This window comes from Pagrus major, chromosome 24 (assembly GCF_040436345.1).
Source record: "Pagrus major chromosome 24, Pma_NU_1.0".
Classification (NCBI taxonomy): Eukaryota; Metazoa; Chordata; class Actinopteri; order Spariformes; family Sparidae; genus Pagrus; species Pagrus major.
The window spans coordinates 2,449,641-2,465,657 of record NC_133238.1 but is presented as its reverse complement, the minus strand read 5'-3'; the positions used below and the strand labels follow the sequence as shown (position 1 = coordinate 2,465,657).

Here is a 16,017-nt window from a genome sequence, read left to right as displayed (position 1 = left end):
TTCACACACCTCTTTAGAGGCCTTGAGAAAAATGAACATTTCTGACACCCCGAAGAGGTTTTGTTCTTCCTTTGAATAATGAAAGAAAAAGTATTAACAGTACATTTAAAAATCACTTTGACATGATTGAGCTCTTTTCATTTGTGATTTTAGTTCGACTTCATTGGACAAAGAAGCTTTATTCTCAAATGCAAAGGCTTACAACAGCTCATGCATGGCTTTTCACAATGCATTTGTATTTTCTTTTTCACTGACTAATGTGTCATAACCTCCTTTTTCCTTTTTCTTGAAGTTGCCAGCAGTCTAATGAGTGAACAATGGTTTGTCCAACGACAGGAAATGCAGAGCCTCTTGCCACAGCGCTCTCTCAGTCTCATGTCTTTTTGTACGACGACCAGTGTTGGCCAAGTTGCTTTCAAAATGCAACATATTACATATTACTAGTTCCCTCATTACATTACAATATTACTTTTACAATACTTTTTAGTTACTTTCAACAAAATGCCCAAATAACCTCTATATTACAATTAACACATGAAACACAGCAGACCTATACCTTCTATAATGTAGCCTATAATGACATGATGAGACAAAAATATCTTTTTCTATGCCTTTTTACTTTAGTCCACAGAACAAGGAATGCATGGTGTGATTCAAGAATGTAAATTAAAGTAAAGAACTTATAGGCTCGGCTGTATTAAACACACAGAGCCTATATTAATATGGTCATGTTGGTGTGGATGGGTTCTTAAAAAAACTTCACTTCGGTCAGCAACGATTATAACGTGTTACCTGACATGACTGTAGTAATATATTACTGAAATATTATTAGTAACGTGTTATATTACCCCATTACCGCTTAAAGAAATATATTACTGTAACGCGTTGCTTTTGTAACACGTTACCCCTAATGCTGACTAAGACTGATAAGAGTGCTTTTACCCAAGAGTGATGTAATAAAAAAAATAAAGAGAAGCACAGGGTGTAAGGTTCTGGATTGTTCTCAGGTTCATCCATTATGTGTTTTGCACTCCGCTGTTTCAGTGAGCACTTGTGATTTGGAGTGGGTGTGACACTCATATCAGCAGTGCACTTTACCCATTCAGGTCGTGCAGGAGCTGCCATGTACAGGACTCAGTGTGCGTTTTGCACAACGTGTGTTGAACATAACCTGGAGTGGTCGGAGGTCGGGGGAAGGAACCGGCTGGCTGAGCTGTTTTAGGAAGCAGCGGGGCAGTGTGAATGGCCTCTGGAAGGATAGCGAAGCACATTAACGTGTGTGTCTGCCGGAGATCTTTGACAGCTCTGCGCTAAATTTAGTCTGAGCTCTTCAGTACATGGTAGATTAAAAAGTGCAGGAGAGAGATAATCTCACAATCCTGCGTCGTGCGCAATTGTGGGCTTTTCTCAAATGCCTCCCAAAAAAAAGTTATTGTACTCGAGCAGAGACTGAGCTCAACAAATCAGTGGACAGCCGTCCTGTGTGTACGGTCTGATACAGTTTGTTCTGTGCCTGCTTGGTAGCAGCCTGATGGTCTTTTCCCTGTCTGGCACAGATGTGTGGCTGCACTGGTGACTAGAAAAAAAGAGCTGTGCTTCTAAAAGTCTCTGTGTGCTCAGCTCTGTTGCAGCTCCTCACTGAATCAATGTGTTTGAAAATGTAGTTTCACTCCTGTGTTTCTGTACGGTCACAAATCAGCCTTATTTGCTGTTTGCTGATTGTTTTCAGCCATTTAAGAGCTCTGTTAGGTTACTGCTGATGCTTTTATTGTGACGAAGCTATAGGAAATGCAAAATAGTGTTGTTTTAGGAGCAGGTCCAACCAGTAATGGACATATGGACATATTCTTTGCCATTTGGTTAGTAGATACATTTGAAGTATAAGCAGGAAGAGTGGAACACATAGAGACAGTCACAGTGAGCTGCTGCAGGGGACAGGCTCTTCATGTGGTTTGTGGCCAGGACATCTCCAACATGTCATCAAGGCAAACTACTTCACCTTGGTGTGTGGTGAGGTGGACAAACACCATCGTCACGGGAGTATGGCTCCATCGCTTCCAGCCGTTCACTGCACGGCTCGGCACATCTACTGGACCAACCCCACTATGGAAAACATATAAATCATGAGATGTATCGTATCAAGCTAATCTAGTTCTATGGGTGATTCACTGTTTCCGATTGCAATTTACTTTTTACGCCGCTGAAGTACATATGGACAGCCGTACATGTCCATTTGTTATAATTATATAACCTCAGCAGCACTGCAATGAGTTTTGAAGAGGGGAACATCCAGCTTTGCATGACGTAATGGTGAACTTTTCCACGACAACATCCTTTTAATCTTAGTCTAGCCTGCTGCTTTGGACAACTGAAATATGGTACAAACTATGGTACAACTACTTTTAGTGTCAAAATAGTAGGAACTGATTTGTTTTTAAAAATTCTATTGTAGTGGTCGTCAAACAGGCAGGATGAAAAGGTTCGACTACAATGGGGTGTCTCGGATGCTGTTAATTCAGGCACTTTTATGTTTTCAGTTTGAGAACCAAACCAACCAACCAGTCAATATGCTCTTTTAATAAGGTTTGAAAGAATGAAAAATGAATAGAGTGAATGTATCCAATGTGCCCAACATACAAATAGATAGCAAGGTTCAGTCCCCTAGGGTTATCTTACAAAGCAAAAGCACTAGAACTGACATGAGACCATCGTCTGACCTGTTGAAACAATTGCCATTTAATTATATCATTTAATAATAGTAATGTCTGAGCTTCCCCAAATAACACAAAAAACTCAAACTTTCTATGTCTGCTTCTGCTGTGTCCTGTACTTACAGCCCCGACTGTTGCATTTCTTTCTCCCTCTGTCTTGGCTTTATGGATCTATAGAAAAATACCAAAAACAACAAACTCATTGGGGATTCAATACTTAGCTGGTGCTTTCAGAACCATGGACAGCTCTGTTTGTTGCGTGCAGAGATTTTGAAACCTGATTACTGTTGTTAGTACACGGTAAATACATGATTTTTCTATGATTCTCCCCCTCACAATTTTTACCAGCCCCCTCATACACTTCATCCTGACTGATATTATAGGAATACTACAGGCAGCACCGTTTCTAGTCTTGTGATGATTGATCCTCTCTCTCCTCCATGACTACCCGTTGTTTCTCATCACTTCAATCATGAGGGTGACACTACTCTTTATAGTATATAGGCTATAAATATGGTAGAGAATTGAGTATATAGTATATAGCTTGGAGAATATTATAGATCCAAGACTAAATTGACAGGAGGTCGGGCCTAAGAGAAACTCTGGTTACTTTAGCACCACGGACAGCACCATCAACACACAGCACAACGAGGCTACTGATGTCTCAAAGATAAATAACAGAAATTCACTGTCGTCAATATGACTGCATATGACCGGAATCATTAACAGTTGTCTGATTTTCTTTGCCTTTTGTGTAATTTATCTATTTTAAGTAGGGAAAAATTTGATTCAACAAAGTTATTGCATTTATAAAATCTGTCAATAGAGCGGGTTCAGGGGGAGTGAGAGACTTTTTTCAAAGACGTCCTCTTAGCCTCTTAGTCAGTCACTTACCTTCTGTCATGATGTCCATAGAGGCTCTTGAGCTCAGTTCTGTTTCCTGCTCACCCAGCTCTGGTTCTTTTGCCCATTCCAACAACTCACTCTGGGCTTGAAAACCTCCTCCTGGTGGTCCAACGCTTCTGTGCTATGGCTGTAAACAGCAACACTGTGTCTCGTTTGGGAAGAGTCAGCTAGCTGCATGGTTAACTGAGCTAACTAACTAATAGCAGCTTAAGTTCAAAGCAGTTTGAAATGTATTTTATATTTTTTTTAGTTCATTGCAGTTAAGTGCTATGTGTCTTAGACCATGTCCACCTTATATTTTATATTGAGCTGTGAACACATTATGGTTAGAGCTTCTTCCCAAAGCCACAAGGGTCAACAAAAAGCCCAAACATATTCAGTTTGCTGGGGGGCAATTTGTAAAATAAGGCCAGAATTTGAGTTGAACTTGAAGTAGTTAAAAAAAATGAACTAACAACAAAAAGTTGAGGTAACACGTCTATGCACTGTTTTTCAGAGATGTCTACTGAAGCTAGCATGCTAACCAGCTAACACGAGCCTGTCCTGTCTCAGAATACCACTTTACACCGGCAAGAAGGCATAGTCCGACAGCTCCTATAGTTTCAGCTAGCTGATTTATGCCACCTGTAAGCGTAGTAAATGAACAAAAAAACTCCAAAAATGTCAAGAAATTTAAATACTCTCTTTTCAATTTTCAATACAATACAACCGCACTCTGTCTGTATTCGATTACAGAACTAAGACGAGCTCAACTGCCTCATTGACTCATCATAAAACACACTTCACTATAACTCAAAACTCTACATAAACTATAGAAAACTCACTCACCTCCGGTTTGGTTGAAATAAATTCTCAATTCAGTAAGATCTGAAAATATCCCAGCTCTATACGTCGTTTTCACCCGCTGTTGCTTCTCTCCTGCTGTATCTTGTCATCCAAAAGTCACAGTCCTGGTCAGATCCACTGAATTACCTCCATAGCAAACTGACTTGAAGGCTGTGTCCAATCCCCATCGGCCGTGGTAACTACAGCTGTGATCCAATACCCGGTCCAGGCAAACTCTAGGGCCACTGGCTCCACAGCTAGCTGAACTATGAGCTTGTTAGCTAAAGGTTACTAGCTACAGCCAAGGATAACTAGCAAAGAGCAGCAGTTGTTGGTGAATCAGGTGATACGCTGCCTGCTATGTTTTTGGAGCTACCTTCGAATTCTGGCCATATTCCACAAATTACACCTTTACACAATTAGATAATCATCAAAATGTAAATAAATTGAACTCTCTGTCAGTCAACTAGTTGATAATCATTGGCTATTTGCAGTATAGAATTTTTATTACCTGCAAAACACCTGGCAGTGTGTCCTGAATGCCAGTTTCAAGGTTTGAAAAATGTTAAAAAATACGCTGCTGTTCAGCACAGCAACTCAGACTTTATCCATTTATCCAACAGGGCTTTGAAAGGTTTTCATCAGACCAGGCATTGTGAAACATGATGCACTACATTAGTCCAGGCAGCACTATGTCTCTAAGCTATTTTTAATGGATTTTTGAAAGCAATGGGAGCCAGTGTGTGCTTCGAGATGAGGTGAACCTGTAGAAAAACACACCACTGTGACTTCAGACTGTTTGTGTAAACCACCGAAAGGAGTTATGAAGTTTTCATCCGAACACAAAAGAAAATGTGAGGCTTGTTTAACATCTGTAGTTTGGTAAATGCACCATTTGAATACATTTTCTAGATGTAGATAATGTATTCAAATAGCCAAATTTTTGTATCGCATTATTGCTCATTATTGCAATTAGAGGAACGAAAGTGTGAGGAGCGAGAGAGAAAAGAATTACACTAATGTGTCTGTACAGTACGAGCTCAGCAGGGAGTGACATGTCTATCCCAGTTAGAGCTCCCCTCGCTGCCCATCATCTTTATATCCCCTGAGTTGGCCTTTTCATAAATCCGGTGTAATGTCAAAATACCCTGCCAGCCGAGGATCAGGGAGGGATTTATAGTTTTACTGCACCTCAAGTGGGTTGACAGATTAAGCGACGCCTATTCTTTTGTCATCTGATTTGGAGTTGAAAGAGGAAATCCACTATGGCCGGCACTGAGCATGCCCAAATGACTGTATTGTCAGAGCCCTTTAGATTTCCTTCTGAATCCATTGGCCGAGGAGACAAGGTGCTGGATGTCTGCAGCTGAAATGCCCGAAAGCTTGTGTGCATAAAGAGGCTATGAGGATATGGATGAAGTGTGGAAGAAAGAGAAAGAGAGGCTAGTTGGGATAGTCTGTGTGAGTGTTAAGGCAGTAAAGCTGGCTTTATCAGCCTCTGCAGTAGACTGGCTGGGGACGAGGCACGCAGCTATATAGTGAATTAATCAGAGTGAAGATGTTTCCTCGGGTGGGTGGGGGGGGCTTTCTCAGAGGGGGAGACAATGCCTCGACTGCCTCGTCTCCATTTTTTAATTGTCGACATCTACCGCATTACGTCTGTTTTACTGCTCAACACTCAACTCAGATGTAAAACCCAGCGCAGTGTTAAAGCCGCCTGTTCCCTTCATATGCCCTTCCACAGGCACGACCAACGGCTTAATGTTTCAGCAGCAGCCCTGATTTATTCCAAGCTCCCAAACCAAAAGACATTTTTCAGCTTTCTGTGCAGCGGTGGAGCAAGCTGTTCTCCTTAAATTAAAATACTCTAGTAAGGTAAACTGAGGTAAACACAGAGAGAGAATGGCTGTAAGACTGCATTTTCCGAGCCACTGCAGCTCAGTTTTATTTACTTGCGTCTTGATGCCAAACACATCAAGTGATTATGTAATTTTGTAGGGCGTAAAGTCAGCACTTCCGCTTTATTTGCTGTAGCCTACAGTCCAAATCTGTGCCACACAAACTGCCTGCACTGTTGTGGAAATAAAATGGACAAAGATCAGCTTTGTGAGTTTCTAGTTTCTATTATTTTTCTAGATTTCGTTGCTATAAAAGTGCCAATACTGTAGGAAAAAAAACAATATTTTCACCTTCTTGCTGCTACTTCCACACAGTGACATCAGCTGCTATAAACACTTGCATAACACTGGAGTACTGAATATTTATAATGCTCATATAAAAACAAATACAATTCACATTGTTCTTTGTATTTCTTTGTTTGTACACATTTACTGTTTTATAACCAAATCATATTAAGGTATATGATTAAATGACATATTTAGCTTTTTTCTCTTTAAAGGATAAGTTCACCTAAAAATAGAAATGTAGTTATTATCTCTCCCCGTGTGACTATAAAGGCAGGTAAAGTTTCCCTGTCCACAAAACACTTCTCTTGCTGACATGAGCCGATGGCAGTAACAACATACAGTCTGTCTATTAGCTAATGCTCGCTAACACTTTCTAGCTGTCAACATTTTCCACTTATTGTGCCAAGATGATCCTGCTAAGCGTCTGTTTGTAAAGCTTCCCTCCTGTCCATCCAGCTGGCTACCCCACAGGAAAGTGTTTTCATTTGAGTGGCTGTTTGTGACACCAAGTAACACTAAGCCCCACCCCCAAGCTGTGATTGGACAGTTGATTGTTTTCTCATTTTGCACGGACAGCATCTCTCTGTCTTTAAAATGAAGCTGGATGTGACTTCACTGTGGCATGAAATGTCATGTCAGAACAGTGTTCCTTCAGTTAGACTGAGACAAAACGCTCAGTGATTGTCTTTACATGTAATTATGACACTCATTGCATACATACAAAGGAATGAAGGCAGGAATCAAAGAAGGAAGGAAGGAAGGAGGGAAGGAAGGAGGGAATGAAAGAAGGAAGGACAGACAGAAGGAGGGAATGAAAGAAGGAAGGACGGACAGAAGGAAGGAAAGATGGAGAGAAGGAAAGATGGAGAGAAGGAAGGAAGGAAGGAGTGAATGAAAGAAGGAAGGACAGACAGAAGGAGGGAATGAAAGAAGGAAGGAAGGAAGGAAGGAGGGAATGAAAGAAGGAAGGATGGACAGAAGGAGGGAAAGAAGGAAGGAAGGAAGGAAAGAAGAACAAAGGAAGGAAGGGATAAAGGAAAGAAGGAAGGAAGGAAGGAAGGAAGAAAAAAGGAAGGCATAAGGAAAGAAGGAAGGAAGGAGAAAGGAAGTAAGGGATAAAGGAACGAAGGAAGGAAAGAAGGAAGGCATAAGGAAAGAAGGAAGAAAGGAAGGAAGGAATAAAGAAGTAATGAAAGAATGAAAGATGGAGAGAAGGAAGGAAGGAAGGAAGGAAGGAAGGAAGGAGGGAATGAAAGAAGGAAGGACGGACAGAAGGAAGGAAAGAAGGAAGGAAGGAAGGAAGGAAGAACACAGGAAGGGACAAAGTAAAGAAGGAAGAAAGGAATGAAGAAGGAAGGACGGACAGAAGGAAGGAAAGAAGGAAGGAAGGAGAAAGGAAGTAAGGGATAAAGGAAAGAAGGCATAAGGAAAGAAGGAAGAAAGGAAGGAAGGAATGAAGAAGGAAGAAAAGAAGAAGGGGGGGGAGGGATGGAGGGAGAAATGAAATACAGTTCATGTCTTTTCTTTTTTTGATTTGGTTTGATTCAGGCATTTTAAATCTTCCAGACTGGAGATTTAACTGCAGCAAAAAATGTTTCAGCAGCAGCAGAGATTTATTCCAAGCTCCCACACCGACATTTTTCTGCTTTTTGTGCACTAATGTGTCAATTAGTTTCACATAAATAGATACGCTGTACAACAGTAAGGTGAAAAGAAGGACCCTGGGTGAAAATCTGGTTTTAAATAGAGTTGTTTAATCAGGTGCCTCACAGTGACTGTCCTGGGGCCAGGTTGTATTTTAGCACTAGAGTACCGGTTGGCTTAATAATGCAAAATTGGAGGCGACAGGGCACAGAGGGCAGGGGAGCAGTCAGTGGGAGTGGTTGGGGACAGTCATTTTTTACAAATAATAAATCTATAGTATGCAAAATGATGCAGAAAGCCAGTTGGTTGAAGACAGGAGCTGCGTTTTTTTATTTAATCAGTACAGAATTGGAGGTTTGATGGAGCCAGCACCTATGGACCATTATAGAAAGCCCAGCTTAGGGCACATGAGCTAAGCTTCAGCTCAGCCCACCATGACAAACATTTGTCAAATAAATAGGAGTGGAATTAATTTATTACATTTATTCTCATTTGTTGTGTATATTTTTGTCTTTGAATCATTTTAACAATCAGTAATTTTACTTGAACTTTTTATCTCTGTGTTCGCAGCATTTCAAGTAGCGTCTGTAACGTCCGTGTCATTATCGGCTATGGTTAAGATTAGCATAATTGTGCCTCAGCATGACTTAAAAACGGTTAATTATCACTGATGCACTGATACACCACCCAGGGAGCATACTAAATGGCCCAAATCAAACTCACCCACAGTGTTGCATAACCAACAGGTGCATGCTGGGTCGAGCTAAAATACTATGCTAACCTGCTCATGGGCGATCCTCCAGTAGTCACTTTTATGTTCACTTAGATGTGTGAGGCCTCGCTGATGTTTTTGATAATCCCAGATGTGTCGGCGATTGTCTGGAATAAGCCGATTACCTGGACACTAGTTTTGTGCTGCCGATGGCGTGTTTCATGTTTCATGTTTCTGAGAGGAACCACTTTTACAGTTTATCTCATAATAGTGTCATCTCAGTCCAGCTGCCTTTCAAGAGGCTTTAATTGGTTTTGTTATATAATGTATTTCAGATATGTTCTTCTAACAATTTCATAAGTAGGGTTTTTTATCATGAGTTTTGCCTTTAAAGAGCACAGCTTTACAGAAATATGTGTAATTGTCATGTCTCCCTAAAAGCCATTGACAGCTTGACAGTGGTGAAAAATAAAGTAGGCCCAGTGCTCTTTGTGGTAAACACTGTTGGGCAAGTTACTTTCCAAATGCAATATATTACACACTTTTAGTTACCTTCATTTTAAAGTAATGTATGACGTTACAAAGTAACTGTCTGTGTAGAGTAATTTATTACTTATTATATTACTTTTTAGTTACTTTCAACGAAATGCCCAAATAACCTATATAGACACACAGAGACTGAACAAAGAACTTCTAGGCTCGGTCGGAGCCTATAAGTGGCCTAGACTACAGTTATGTGATGCTAATTGTAATGCGTTACATAACTGTAGTAATATATTACTGAAATATTTTTAGTAAAGTGTTATATTTTATATTACTGTAATGTGTCACAGTACATGTAAAGCAAACACATCATCTGTCTGTGTCATGTCTACTAAATGGAACTTGTTGGGACTAAATGGGATTTAGGTGAAGGTTAGTGCATTAATACAGAAATTTACCAATTTACAAAATACCGCTGTCATTAAAAGAACAATAACCTTTATCATATGTATATTACATAGCTTGTTTATTTATTTATTTATTTATTTATTTATTTATTTTTGTTTATTCAAATCACCTCTGACTTCACTGTGTCCATACACTCAATATGCAGGATTGACTGTATGTAAACGTTGGGCTTTAGTGTGATCAGGTCATTGCAGTGGATACAATTTCATTTTTGGATTTCAAGAGTCTTGGATTGCACAGGTTAGTGACACTGTCAATATGAAGTATATATACTATGTGTATTATAATCATTATATAAAGAATATTGTCTGATTTTCTACAGGTAAGGATACATACTATACTTGATTTGATTTGGTCGTACAGTAGCTATATTTTTACATTCATGAATTTTAAATGTGAAAGTTTTGCCTCGGCTCTTTTTCCTTTTCTGGCTGCACAACATGAGGTCAAAAGCTCAAATGTCCTTTAAGCACTTTCAGTCTGTTCAGATTCTAGTTTTACTGGTATATATTAACAATTAATAAGAGCCATTCTGAGGGCCTTATGAATACTGTCAAACTTGGAAAAACAGACTCCTTCATGACTCCCCTTATCCCAGTGTTTATTGTTAGATCTAAGATTTTTGCTATTACCAGAGCTGTGATCTTGTGGCCCTCTTTTTTCAGCACTAAGTGGCCGTCAAGTGTTCGAAGTGCCTCGGAATGCAGCTGCCATTTTCTCTTTTATTGCATGGGGGCTTATGACAGGAGTATAATGCAGGGAGAGGCTGTAGGACTTCAGACTGAGTCACGACGCAGCAGAGCGTCTTTTCCATGAATTCCCCTTCTCTCAGTCCGCTCAATGTTGCATCAAAAGCAACAGATATAACAACAGCCAGGATGTGACATCTGAATCTGTAATCTTGTGACATGCAGCGCTTGGTTGCCATCAGGCTGTCTTCAAGGTAGCCCTGGAAACAATACAGGATGTCACGTGATGATACAAATCAAGATGGAAAACAGTTTGGACACTTCTTCACTTCTGTTTCTCTTCAGGAGCTTGTTGTCAGTGTGACTGCTGTCAGCACACACAATACAATTATTGTTCCTCTGTGGCATTTTTTCTTTACTTTGACTCAAAAACATACCATTAGTCTATCAACATGTGCGTAATGTAATTTATTTTCTTGCCCGTGTTTCTCAAAGACTGTGTTTCTAACTGTCAGTTGATTGCTGTCAGCAGCAGTCATACTCACCACACAAGCATTCTTCTTACTAACTATATATTTTTCTTCTTTGGCTTTATTTTGCACACTGCAACCTAAAAATCCATGTATATCATTCCAGCACATTCTCACTCCTCTAGCATTGCAGTAGTTCTTGAAGGGTCCAACTAGTGGAGTAGTATAAAGAGCAGAGAAGTCCGAGTCAGGAGGTGGTTGGTGTGGCTGGATGGGTCATAGACTGGACCTTCCTTCTGAAGACTAGACTCTGTCCTGTTTTTGACCAAGAGTCAAGAGCCATTTGTTAACATACATAAATGACAAAACTAATGCAACACACTTAAGTCACTGTATGTTATGTGACATTGAGTTATATCACTTATGTAACCCTAACCCTATTTAACAAGACTGAAGGTAGTTATTTTAACCCAAAGTATGATATTTTCCTAAACATAACCAAGTAGTTTTGGTTTGTCAGCAAGCTTTATTCTGAAAGTCTAACTGGAAATTTCTCAGGATGTTCTATTAGTAGCTTGACCGCAGAGGCTTTATTTCAAATATATGTTTTCATTTGTGTATAATCACCTTTACCCAGGCACCAACACTTCTTGGTTAGGTTTAGGAAAAGATCATACTTTGGGTTAAAATAACTACAATCAGTCTTGTTAGATAGGGTTAGGGTTATGTTTACTTAAATGACGTAACTCAACGTCATGTAACATAAGTGACTCACTGTAAGTGTGTCACAAGTTCTGTCATTTACATACGTTAACTTAATAACCAACGTTATTTGGAAAACGTTGGTTATTAAGTTGGTTCAGTCATGGGAGCTAGGAATAAAGTGGATAAGTTACATCTAAGTTTTTTACAAGTTAGACTGTATATAAAAATATCATATTAATACATAAATAAATCATAATAACTCTATTGGTCCCTTCAGGGCCATTGTATTTATAACTTTGCACCAGTACACACAACAAACTTTATTTGAATTTCCGAATGCTGAGCTTTGCACACTGATCAACTGTTTTCATGCTGGCTATAAAGTCAGCCACATGTTTAATTCACTCCCATGGCATCTAAAGCATCTCAGCCAATACATTACAATCAATAAGCTTCCACAATAAATACAGCAAAGGTGATTGAAAAATCAGCGTCCACGCTCAAGACAGCCACACAGCCACAGTACATTTGACTTTTCTGAGTGCATAAAGCAGCTCTGAAATATTCATTTCACGAAACGAAGGTTGTACATATACATCTTTATGTATGTATTCTTATTTACTGGGGCTGGCGTGTTTTGTGTGTGTGTGTGCGCGTGTGTGTAGGTGTGTGAGCATGAACAGCCTGAACAGATGTGGTTGTTCACGCTTGGCCAGGTTACACTGACATGGCACTAGCCCGTATTTGTGCAGCTTTCTCTCTCAGTGAGCAGCTATATATTGTGCAAACACTCCACCATCCCAGCTATGCTGCCACATTATGTGCCTGTTGAGACCTATTCTCCACCATTTGCTGATCAGTGAATGCTACAGCACACATCATGGAGGTGGGAGCACAATGAGATGAGCAGATGATACATTCTGAACAGTGTTAGAGTTCAAGGACTATTGGGCAGCATGGATACTAAGGCTTTTTTTTTTTTTTTTAGCAAAATCACTCATTTATATCATGCCTGCTTTGTTTTATGACAGTGCATCAGCTCTTGCAGCAATAAGCCAATATTGTACCTCCCATTTTAAAGATACACTCCATAGTTTTGCTTTAGCGGCCAATAGTATCATCAAAATGATTACACTTCCTCTGAGCTCACTGGTGAGGTTTGAAAACTCACCACGGCTTACAGATCACAGCGAGTTGCAAGAACAAGTTGAGGAAACAGAATTTTGGAAAGTACCCTTTTGTTTTAGAAGATTGATATCAATGTCATGTCTGCATGTGAAATACAGAGTCAAGTCAGGATGCGGTTAGCCTAGCTTAGCACAACCACTGGAAGCAAGGGGAAACAGCTAGTCTGGCTGTGTCTGAAAAACCTGTTTCCATCTTTTGAAAGGGGATTTCTAAAATGTAAATGACAGTTGTCAGGGCATAAAACCAATGATCTGTTGATCTTTACAAATCCTGATGCAGTAGTCTAACAATAGCATAGTGCTGAAAACAAACCGACAAATAAATCAAAAATTAATTAGAATCAGTTGTAATTAAGGATCCTATAAGGACACTAATTAAATAGATATTCTGCAGAAGGCTTTGAGTCCTGTAAATTGCAGATCTCCAGCCCAATTCACCAGGATATAATGTTAGCAGTTAAATTTCTGCAAACCACAGATACGTCCAGGGTTGACATCTGTACCAAACGTGGCATGTCACGTTCGCATTAAATGCTCGTTAGCGGACTTTCACATCTGGAGGTGGAGGAGACAGAGGAAGTGTTATTACAGCCAGTGGGGCTGCCAAACAGCTGACTGCAGTTCAAATCACATCAGTGGATATTTCTAAGGACACCTGGGGACATTTCCAGGTGTTTTTGTGGTGACCAAAACCGGCTATTTTTCACAGGAAGTCGGACCATCTCCATCCATGATCGTGGCGACCAAAACAGGTATATTAAGCCAAATCATGATGTTTCCCTAACCAAGTGGTTTTTATGCCTAAACCTAAGCAGAGCATGAGCACAGTGTTTTGACAAGAGAGAAAGAGAAACATCCAGTTTTAACTTGTCTGTGGTTCTGAGCTAACATTTATTCTGGCAATTGGGTTGGAGATCTCCCAGCAGCTGCTGGTGAGCAGTAAAAGAGCTGAGAGTTCAACATGAAAAGAATTTTTCAGCATTTAGAACAGATAAAGCTATTTCTCTGAAAAAGACAGTGGAGGGAAGTGGAGCCTGAGCTAATACCACACTGCTTTTTTAAGTAAATATGCTTCCATCTTATAAGCTAACACTGCTGCCTGCTGCCCATTCCTGTCCAACAGGTCAGTGCTATCTGACAAGATCAAGACTGAAGGAGAGGTGACCTGCCACTCAGAATGAGAAGCACCTCACAGATGTTATTTTTGAGAGCTGTCGTGTCTCAGATGTTGCTGTTAGTTCGGCTTGTTTGCTGCTGTTCATGTTTATTTGGCAAGCCACCAGCTGGCTAAGAGCGCTCCAATTACAGGCCCTGTCTCTACAACTAATGTCCATCACCTCATGTTTAACATCCAAATACCGCTCTGGGTTGGAGAGCTTGAAAGAGTTCTTAGAAAATACTTACACTAACCCTGCCACTCATTGTTTTGATCAACATCTGTAATTGGAACCAAACACAGGTATACTTAAAGAATTGTATGATTCCACAGTGACAGTGACTGTTGGGGGTGTTTTTTTCTCTGATCTGACATTATTGATCTGCCCTTGTCCACCAAAATCAGACACAACAGTTCATGTTTCCAGGCTGATCAGAAGTGTATTTGTACAGACAACAATTTGTGTGCAGTACAACACAAAAGATACCTGAATCTTTATTAACATTATTACATTACATTATATTATATTATATTATATCATATTAGGACAAGTTCAGCAGCACTCTATCACTCAGACTAAAAGTCAATATGAGCGCTGCAGATAAATGTTTAACTTAAAATGAATAATACATACCATTCAAATAAGACAATATATCAAAAGTATTTCTTTCAATTTCTTTAGATTTCTTTCCGTTGATAAAGTTATATTCAGGGCATACAGACATAAGCAATCACAACAAAACCAAACAAAAGGTTTCAGGGACTTTAATGGAGCCTGGTGTTAATGTTGGGAAAGACAATAGTGCGAGTCCACTCTCCTTTTTCATGTATGCCAGAGATAAGAGAGCCACATCACATATGATGTTGGGAATAGACAGTACAGCAGTGCCAGTAGTGTTGACTTTGATTTTAGATTGGTTGGTGGGCTCAGATTCAGTCCTGTTAGATTGTTTTGAGCTTTGAGGTGTTTGTTGGCAGATGTCTTTGAGCTCAGTTTGTACTTTTTACTCTGGTCACATTTTTTTTTCTTACAACTGAGCTCCTGAAAAACTCCTGAGCCAGAAAATATAAAATTATACTGTGTTGCCATGAGAACCAGCAAATATTAGTCTTAAGCTGATGACACATTATTAAAAATGCACAAATAGAATGGTTCTTAAGGCACCCAAGGGTGCTGCAGCACCCATTTGGGAACCAATGGCTTAAAGTGTTGTGATGTGTTGATTTTATTTGATTTGTTTAATTTATTTTTTCCTCATTGCTTTATTTGTTTGTTGTCTTTTTGGAAGTATTTTTTGTACTGCTTTAAAATGTGAATTATATAAAACTATGACTTCAGTGTTTTAAGTGTTGTGTTGGTGAAACCAACCAGATATATATTGTAACCAATCAGATGGAGCACAGCTTATGCAGTGAGAGGCGTCTGTTCCACGTTTTCTATAAGCAGTGAGCATTTTGCATGCTACTTATGCACCCTGCTCAGCTTGCATTTTTAGACACGCTCTGAACAGAGTTTGAAAATAAAAAAAAAACCTTAACTCAGAGCAGAAGAGTGCCTATCATCATGCCCACACAGATCACTGTTGCCTTTTTGAGGAACGGCCTCAAAACACTTTTAACATGCACAGCACTGCTCTTTTTTAAACTGTTAATCTTGTGACTTACAGCAATGTGGTGCGCCTCTCTCTGTCTGATTGGGCCCTAATGAGGCTAAGCTAAGCTAACCATCTCCAGGTTATCTCTTCATATTTACTGTACAGACGTGACACTGGTGTTATCGATATACCTCATGGTAAGAAAGTGAATAATTATACTAAGAAAAAATTGGGGAATTTGGATGAAGCAACCCTTTAGATAGCTAAAATACCTCAACAG

General features: G+C 39.7%; 1 protein-coding gene across 5 annotated transcripts in view; it reads left to right on the top strand.

Moving 5' to 3' along the window:
• The window catches only part of nlgn4xa (neuroligin 4 X-linked a), a 98,186-nt gene that overhangs the window by 6,070 nt on the left and 76,099 nt on the right, over positions 1 to 16,017 (top strand). Inside the window, exons 3-4 of one of the 5 annotated variants that reach the window (XM_073462371.1) lie at positions 4,051 to 4,086; positions 8,014 to 8,048. The exons of 3 other annotated variants lie outside the window; for them this stretch is intronic. Coding sequence is in view for 1 of the 2 variants with exons in the window: in XM_073462370.1 (XP_073318471.1) it covers positions 11,949 to 11,956 (8 nt within the window). In the remaining variant the exon portion in view is untranslated. Of the gene's footprint in view, positions 1 to 4,050; positions 4,087 to 8,013; positions 8,049 to 11,948; positions 11,957 to 16,017 lie in introns of all 5 variants that reach the window. One more of the 5 variants, XM_073462370.1, reaches the window with a different exon arrangement.